The 8,660-nt window shown below is 41.6% G+C and overlaps 1 protein-coding gene across 2 annotated transcripts; it reads left to right on the top strand.

The window, feature by feature from the left end:
• Positions 1-972: 972 nt before the first annotated feature.
• On the top strand, positions 973-7,003 carry rnf41 (ring finger protein 41). Of its 2 annotated transcripts, none has more exons than XM_061074569.1 (7): positions 973-1,076; positions 1,870-1,964; positions 2,394-2,509; positions 3,317-3,588; positions 4,513-4,648; positions 5,231-5,334; positions 5,446-7,003. In XM_061074569.1, exons 3-7 carry the CDS (start codon positions 2,420-2,422, stop codon positions 5,798-5,800), a joined length of 957 nt encoding a protein of 318 aa, XP_060930552.1. In that variant the 5' UTR covers positions 973-1,076; positions 1,870-1,964; positions 2,394-2,419; the 3' UTR covers positions 5,801-7,003. The 2 variants fall into 2 exon arrangements, with proteins under 2 accessions (XP_060930552.1, XP_060930551.1); XM_061074568.1 differs by having other exon boundaries at positions 1,870-1,973.
• Positions 7,004-8,660: the final 1,657 nt, after the last annotated feature.

The following is an 8,660-nucleotide window of genomic DNA, read 5'->3' as shown; positions in this document are numbered from 1 at the left end:
CAGTTGTCATAGAAACTCAAAGTTTGTCCAGTCTGGGCCACTGTAAAAAACATGGCTGCCTCCATAGAGAGGACCTGCTCCTGATGTAAATATTATATTTAAATATAAAAGGAACCATTTTAGGGTAAAGAAAACAACAATTTGTACAATTTAGATGAAACACAGTAGTGAAAACATCACTAGGATTACTATATATTAAATATCTGCCAATAGATCCCTTTAATACAGTGCCTGAAAGAGTTCAACTCACTGCAAATTAAGGAAACCACTTTATCAGTTTTACGACACATGCAAATAAAGAAATGTTCTGCATATTGCGATAAAGGACCAGGGAAATATTTCCAGGGGACAGAAATAAGTGACGAACCCGGTTGTAGTTCACTGCTTTTTGAAATGATTGAAGTCTGCTTCTCATCAGTGGTGATGGAACTTCACAAAGCCTTGAACTACAACCAATTATATCAGTTATTTGGTTCCCTGGAAACATTCCCTGTGTCCTTTTTTCACTACTTGCAGCGTGTTTCTGTATCAGAATCAGAATCAGAAAGTATTTATTGCAAAGCAGGTTTACATTTACCTGGAATTTGTTTTGGTTGAAAGTGCATACAAGGAACATAAAACATAAAAACACAAAAAGTACTACACACATAAAAAAAACAATATATGAAATAAAAAGATATAAAAGATAAAAGATACAAAAAGTAAAGTAAAAATAAAATAAGTGACTTTTTGCAGCACACGTATCGTCAAACTGATGAAGTTGTTTTCTATACATTAGTTTATGTTTTATATTTTATTAATTTGCACTAGACCTTTAACACAGCCCCTGAATGCAGCATTTAATTAAAGGGTCGGTCGGTCACTTCCTGCTTCCGCCTGAGTGACATCACCCACCGACCAATCAGCAGCGCCACTGTACGTCCTGACGTCACACCCCTGCTGCCGTCCGGGGCGACGCAGACGCGTAGGATGTAGCACAGGACGTGGCTAACGAGCTGCTAGCTTACAGTAGCAACGTCCAGCGTAAAAAAAACACACAACCGCGGCGGCCGGGATCCATTTTGCTTCATGTTCACGTAAGTACACAACGCGCACGATGCGGTAAACCTCACGCACACGGACACTTCCCTGCGTGGCCGCCCCGCACTGAGCTACGCCTGGTTAGCTTCGATGCTAACAGCCAAGAGGAAGCCACCGCAGAGGCTAACGGGGGGAGCTAGCTAGTTAGCCACCGTTAGCTTCTTTTTTTTTAATTCAATGCCGATTGAAGCCACCGTGGCACCGGATGGTTCATCTCCATGTGGCCCTTTTAACAGCGGTTGAACCAGTGGGGTGGGAGTAGTGGGAGTGGTGGGAGCTGGAGGGTCCCACTGGAGGGTTAGCTGGGGCTGCAGGACATGCTGGGAACGATGGGACTCTCCTTCAGACCAGTAGGTGCTGCTTCCCTGTGAATGTAGGTCAGACCCCAGTCAGCTGGGACCAGAGGATCCTCTCTCTCTCTCTCAGACCTGGTGGAGAGAGAACAGACCAACCTAACCCTAACCCACAGTGCTGGTGGATCCAGGACGAAGCTCAGAACGTGTCATATTCATATTCATATTCCACTCATCACATAACGACATGTTGGATCGATTCCCCATCTTCTAGCTTCATGTCTGACTGAAACCAGGAAGCTTGGAAAGTCACTATCGACCAATCAAACGTGTGTCTGCAGCTGCATCCATGTTGTATTTATGAATTTATGATCCTAGGGCTGGATTAGACCCAGTGTGAGCTCGATGATGCATCACCCCCCCCCCCCTCCAGGCAGTCAGGAGTTGTTTGAATATGATAATAATAATAATCCTCGTGATGATCTGTCTCTTGCAGGGAGCGTCTGTCTCTCCCGTCGGACAGATCCTTTCTGCCGGATGTGATGCATCAGCCGAGCGTCGGGAGCTGAATGGAAGCGTTCGGGGTCTTTTGTGAGTGAGGTAGGTAGGCTCCGAGTGTGTGTGTGTGTCAGTGTTAACACATCCATTGTCCAAGTCTTTCACAGTTAACACAATCCCCATTTGGAGAGGCGGTGCACTAGTGGGAGACACTTGGACTATGGGCAGAAAAGGTCTCTGGTTCGTCTCTGGTTCGACTCCACGGAGAAACAACAAAAAGACGAACCTGGATTGATATCTCCAAAAATCCAAGAGGATTCTCCTTACCCTGTCTAGTGCCCCTGAGCAAGGCACCTTACTCCCCCAACATCTGCTTCCCAGGCGCCGTACATGGCTGCTCACTGCTCTGTGTGTCCCGCACCAGATGGTTAAAAGCAGATGTTACATTTCCCTCCTTTAGGAATGTGTTTGGGACAAATAAATGTATTTTAATCTTAATTTGCTTGGTTGTGTGTTCCTCAGGAGGTTGTGGGTCCCAGTGATGTACCATGGGGTACGACATTACGAGGTTTCAAGGGGAGGTGGATGAAGACCTGCTGTGTCCGATATGCAGCGGAGTGTTGGAGGAACCAGTGCAGGCAAGTGCACGTCTCAAAGATCACACACCTGGAATCCTGTCTTCTGATGTTCTTACTAGGGATGGGGGGGAAAATCGATTCAGTTACAAATCGCGATTCTTGTGAATGACGATTTTAAATCGATATGCTGCCTCCCAAATCGATTTTTTTTTTTTTTTTTTTAAACATATTTATTGGTTTATACCGGGGGGATATATGGGGGGAGCAACATCACCCCAGAGCATGTTGACCAGCTCTTGTTTTTGCACAAGAATCTAAACATACCCAAGCACTAGCTTTGCATCGGCTACATGCAAACAACAATAGCCTACTTTTTGTTTATTTCAAAGTTTATATTTTTTAAGTAAACTTTTATTCATTCTATTTAATTAACCTTTTATTTATTGTTTAAAAGTAGCCTAAGTGGCATACATTTCTTAATCTGTCAGTTTGTGTGCAGTTGACAGGGGCTATACAATAATAGGGCACATTTTTATTTATTTTCTCTATTGGCTGCCCGGCAGTCATTAAGTTAATGTTAATATTTGAAATAAAACTTGTTATGCTCTAAGTGAATTTGACTGTGTTGTATTTGAAGGAATGATTCAACATTTTTCCATGGTCCAGTATTTAAAAAAAAAAAAAGAACCAAAAGAAATCCCAGGAAATCGTAATATCGAATCGCAATACTTACAGTATCGCAATACTTAAAGTATCGCAATACATATCGTATGGCCACCTAAGTATCGTGATAGTATCGTATCGGGAGGTCCCTGCCGATTCCCGTCCCTAGTTCTTACCTCATTGTGTTCTCCTCTTTCCCTCCAGGCTCCACATTGTGAGCATGCCTTCTGCAACGCCTGCATCACGCAGTGGTTCGCCCAGCAGCAGATTTGCCCGGTCGACCGCACAGTGGTGACGCTCGCTCACCTGCGACCCGTTCCACGCATCATGCGCAACATGCTGTCCAAGCTCCTCATGAGCTGCGACAACGCCACCTTCGGCTGCACGGCCACGCTGCGGCTGGACCAGCTGCAGTCGCACCTCAAAGACTGTGAGCACAACCCCAAGCGGCCCGTCAACTGTGTGGAGGGCTGTGGGTGAGTGGCGTCCACCGGGACAGGAAGTGGACTCGTGGGAGATCGCATGAATATAGCTTCTATCTGATTTGTCGACCCCTTCCCTCTATGGCAAGGGTTTTTCAACTGGTTTTGTCCGAGGGACCACCATTCTGACTAGAAAGTAATCCACGGCCCACTGATGTGCCTACGTGTGTGTGTGCGTCAAGCATGTAGATCTATGTGGATAGAAGGAAGTTTTAACATTTGGTTTTCCATGTTGGTTTTATTTAAAAACCTTAAACAAATCTAGATATATCTACTTAAAAACCTTAAACAAATTTAGATATATCTACTTAAAAACCTTAAACAAATTTAGATATATCTACTTAAAAACCTTAAACAAATTTAGATATATCTACTTAAAAACCTCAAGCAAATCTAGAAAAATCTGTGAAAAAACAACAAAAACGGTTGATTTTCAGTGCTTAAGGATTGAAAAACAAAATTAAAATGCAGTTTGTAATTGTACTGCATCTCAGAAACATATGTACCTCAATATATAACGTTCATGACTTACATGTACAGACATGTAGTTGACATGTTAAAAAAACGTTAAAGTAACGGTGATCAATAACAATCAACATAAACTGGGGCTACAACTGAAGAGGGAAGATGACAAAGTAATTCAGAATATGTCACAAATGATAATCATACAATATCACACAAATAATTGAGGCCTACTTAACTTTAACCGCATAATCACCAGCACCTTTATATTATTTTAGACATATTTTTCTTATTTTAGATAATTTTTAACGATATTCTCAAGAGTAATCTGGAAATGTGTTGATATCAAAGCGAATTTCGCGGACCCCCTGCAATGCCGTCGCGGACCCCCGGTTGAAAACCCCTGCTCTAAGGTGTTAATTTCCTCTCTTTACCTCTCTCCCAAAACTCCTTTAGGCTGGAGATGCCCAAAGATGAACAGCCCAACCACAACTGCATCAAACATCTGCGGAGTGTTGTTCAGCAGCAACAGACCAAGATTGGCGACCTGGAGAAAACGGTGGCAGAACATAAACACCAGCTGGGCGAGCAGGTAAGAACATCGGTCTCCAAGTGGAAACTTTGAACACTACATGGCTCTTGTCCGGAAAAATATTGTTTACAAATGTCTGTAAGATACAGGATTACATGGATTCCTGTTTGTGTGTCAATCTGTTTGATTTGTTTTTGTTGTGCTTGTGTTATTCAATATTTCTAGGAGTAGAACCGATTAACAATATATAAAAGTCATTAATGTAATGGATTTAGACTTGAACAGTAAAAAGTCAAACTTAAGTGTCTTAAGAGTCTTTTTTTCAGCACCGTAGTTAAACACAATATTGTTATTACTGGTTATGTGAGAGATGTGACACTAATACTTCAATATGATGAAGAGGAAAATGATGATATTTATTTTGGAATCGACTCTAAACTGAAAGGGTTGAGAATCAGCCTTTGTTCTAAATCCAATGAAAGTGAAAATACCTGATCCAAAGGAATTGATTTGAAATATCCTGCCCCTTGATTTGTGTATCCTCTCAAACTGTCAGTCACATCAATCTGTGAGAAACTCCCAGTTTAGCTTTTTTAAATCTTGTGAGACCAGTGACCGAAGCTGGTTCCTCTTCCTCTCCAGAAACGAGACATCCAGCTGCTGAAAGCCTACATGAGAGCGATCCGCAGTGCGAACCCCAACCTGCAGAACCTTGAAGAAAGCATCGAGTACAATGAGATCCTAGAGTAAGTTTTACTCTCTTTCTCTCTCTCAGAGTTGTTACTCTCCGGTAGAAGTTGTCCTGGTGCTGCAGCTCAGTCCTTGATTCTCTTGTGGTTTATTCATTTTCCGAACAGGTGGGTGAACTCCATGCAGCCGGCCCGGGTGACGCGCTGGGGGGGCATGATCTCCACCCCCGACGCCGTGCTCCAGGCGGTCATCAAACGCTCCCTCATCGACAGCGGCTGTCCCCTCTCGGTGGTGAACGACCTCATCGAGAACGCCCACGAGCGCAACTGGCCGCAGGGCCTGGCCACGCTGGAGGTGCGGCAGATGAACAGACGCTACTACGAGAACTACGTCGCCAAGCGGATCCCGGGCAAACAGGCCGTGGTGGTGATGGCGTGCGAGAATCAGCACATGGGCGAGGACATGATCCTGGAGCCCGGCCTGGTGATGATCTTTGCTCACGGCGTGGAGGAGATCTTATAACCGAGCTGATCCAGAGACACGCGGGGACGTTTTGGTGGGCGGGGGGGTGTTTGCTGTGACGAGTATTTTTTTTTTTTACTCGTCGGAGTGAAACCTTCCAAGTAATTCTGGCTTATTTAAAAAAAAAAAAGAAGAATCTTATAAGAGGCTCACTCCTAAGCTTCGTACCTATGCCTTAAAATAAGGACAAACACATAATGAACCTGGCAAAGAAACGTAACCTGACTGATATGGAAGAGAAAAGGTGAGATGTGATGTTTACAAGGTTTATATTTAGTGCATTATATGATCTGATTGTTCTGCTCCATGTCCTGATATAGTAATAAGCTTGAGCCCCCATTTAATGTCCGCAGTTGTATAAATGCTTGTAAATACAAATACTATATTGAATTATAACTGTCATTCTCTTATTCCCATTTACTGTAATTAGATTGTGGATTCTGTTAATCTCAGTTGTCTTCAGTCGGCTCTGTCGTTCTTTTTTTTTCCGCGTGCTTGCTTCTTCTTTTTCTTTCTTAGTATTTAGATTCCTGTGAATATTTTACAAGACATCGTGCTTCTCAGTTTAGATTGTCCAAAACCTTCTGTGCCATTGATTTTTATTTATTGTGTTGCCTTTCACACAGACATGCTTGAAGATGTTACCATTTGATGTATGGAAATCTGCCTTTTTCGGTGCATTTGAAGTTCGTTGCAGGAAGAAGAATTTGATTTTTTCGTTGTGTTTTCTTTGTTGCCTCAGTTGTGTATATATACGTACTCTGTATGTTGGGTCCAGTTGAATGGTTGAATTGCAATTTTAACATTTAGGATTTGCCTACGTGTACCGAGTTTTATCCGACAAATCACGGTGGTGCACCTGATGTATCCGGTGATCCTGAAACACTGATCTTCTCATTCATCACAGTTATCATTCTTCTATTCACTGACATTTCACTGAGAACCACAGCTTGGAGATTGTATAAATATTTGTGAAGTCACTCTTATGGTTTTTTTTTTGAGAGGTAACAATGTTTCACCATTAGTCACTTAGTGCTGATATAAAACAAACAAGACTCCAGACATGTGGTAGAAAAGATCAATCAAGTGCAGTAAAAACATAAGTTGAATTGTGCCCTTTTATTATTTTCCCTATTAATGTTTTTTGTTTTGTGTCTGTTATGTACTGTGTTGTACAGACAAAGTAATAAAATGACAAACTTCATCCCAAAAACAAAGTGTTTTCCAGTGGTGGGAAGTAACAAAGTATAAATACTTTGTTCCTGTACTTAAGTAGATTTTTCACATATCTGTACTTTACTTGAGTATTTATTTTCCTGACTACTTTTACTCGTTACATTTGAACACCAATTTCGGTACTTTCTACTTCTTACAACTGTCTTGTTACTTGAGCATCAGAGGTTAGCGCAACACGGGCTTTACTCACTAGTCCATTACTATTTGAGATATATATATATAGTATTTATTTTTTTATCATTTTTTTTCATTTTTTTTTCTCGAGGAACAGAACAACAACAGTTCCAAAGATTGGAAGTCGCCAATCTTTGATATTAAACGTTCAATCACGTTCGATCATATCACAAGCACTTTGCATTTTTAATTCTGGTACTTGTACTTTTACTTTTGATACTAAATGTCAACACCAGATACTTTTGATACTTAAGTACATTTAATATGAGCTACTTTAAGACTTTTACTCAAGTCATTTTCTGACAGGAGACTTTTACTTTTACCGAAGTCACTTTCAGGTAAGATATCTGTACTTTTACTCAAGTATGGCTTTCAAGTACTTTATACACCACTGGTGTTTTCTCACTGGGATAACATGAGTTTAAATATCTTAATTATGAAAATAACAATGCAGTTCCTTGTTTTACCACATCATGTCCTCAGAGATCTGTGAGGAGCTTTGTTCCTTTAGGGCGAAGCAGCTGAAAACATCATGTGAAGTATGAGGATGAAAATGACTTTAACTTGAAAATACGGCTACGAGGAGGAAAAGGAGAAGTTGAATCCCAGAGAGGAGGAGGAAGAGGAGGAGGAGGAGGAAGAGGAGGGTCTGACTGCTCTGACCTGACTCTCTCTCCTCTAACCCTGACACCCACATGTTTTCCACGTCTGCCATCCTCTGCTGAACAGCCTCGTCCTCTTTGTGGCCGCTAATCCCTCAGCATTGTGGGCAGTGGAATGTGAAATCACTGGCTCCACCAGAGTCTGTGGCTCTCGTTATTCTCTGGGCTCGTTGTGAGATGTGGTTGGTTGGGATAAGACAAACTGCAGTTCCCATACTGACCAACCTGTGACGTGTGTATGTACATGAACCAGATTGATTGACACATTGATCTGGGATGGAAACTACCAATACTGTAACTGAGGCCCATAAACTATGAATTGTCTTATACAACCAATAAAGATAACCGGTCTACAGCCATTTATCTTTATCTTCTGTACGTGTGTGTTTTACTTGAATTGTTTAAAATTCTGTATCTGTACACATCCTATTTAATGTGTGTTCATTTATTCACTACATCTGTTTGTTTGCATCTTATTGTCTCGACTTCATTTTAAATAAAGTTTTGTTTACTGTTTACTGGTCCCAGTGAGAGTTGTGCTATCAAATCATTAGACTGTTAATAATGTCTGTGCTCTTATGAACAATGGTAATGAAACCATATAATGTGCAGACAGATGCACACACACACACACACACACACACACACACACACACACACACACACACACACACACACACACACACACACACACACACACACACACACACACACACACACACACTTTTCTTCAAACCCTAATTCTAACCATAACTCTAATATAAAACCTAAATCTAATTCAAACCTTA

The sequence above is a fragment of the Limanda limanda genome, chromosome 7 (genome assembly GCF_963576545.1).
Source record: "Limanda limanda chromosome 7, fLimLim1.1, whole genome shotgun sequence".
Taxonomy (NCBI): domain Eukaryota; kingdom Metazoa; phylum Chordata; class Actinopteri; order Pleuronectiformes; family Pleuronectidae; genus Limanda; species Limanda limanda.
The sequence above is the reverse complement of the archived record's forward strand: the minus strand, read 5'-3'. Positions and strand labels throughout refer to the sequence as shown.

Excerpts from the sequence above, each read along its gene's own strand:
- rnf41 (XM_061074569.1), top strand. The coding sequence starts at position 2,420 with ATGGGGTACGACATTACGAGGTTTCAAGGGGAGGTGGATGAAGACCTG. Across the intron at positions 4,649-5,230 it reads AACACCAGCTGGGCGAGCAG|AAACGAGACATCCAGCTGCT; the intron begins GTAAGAACATCG and ends CTTCCTCTCCAG. Across the intron at positions 5,335-5,445 it reads GAGTACAATGAGATCCTAGA|GTGGGTGAACTCCATGCAGC; the intron begins GTAAGTTTTACT and ends TTTTCCGAACAG.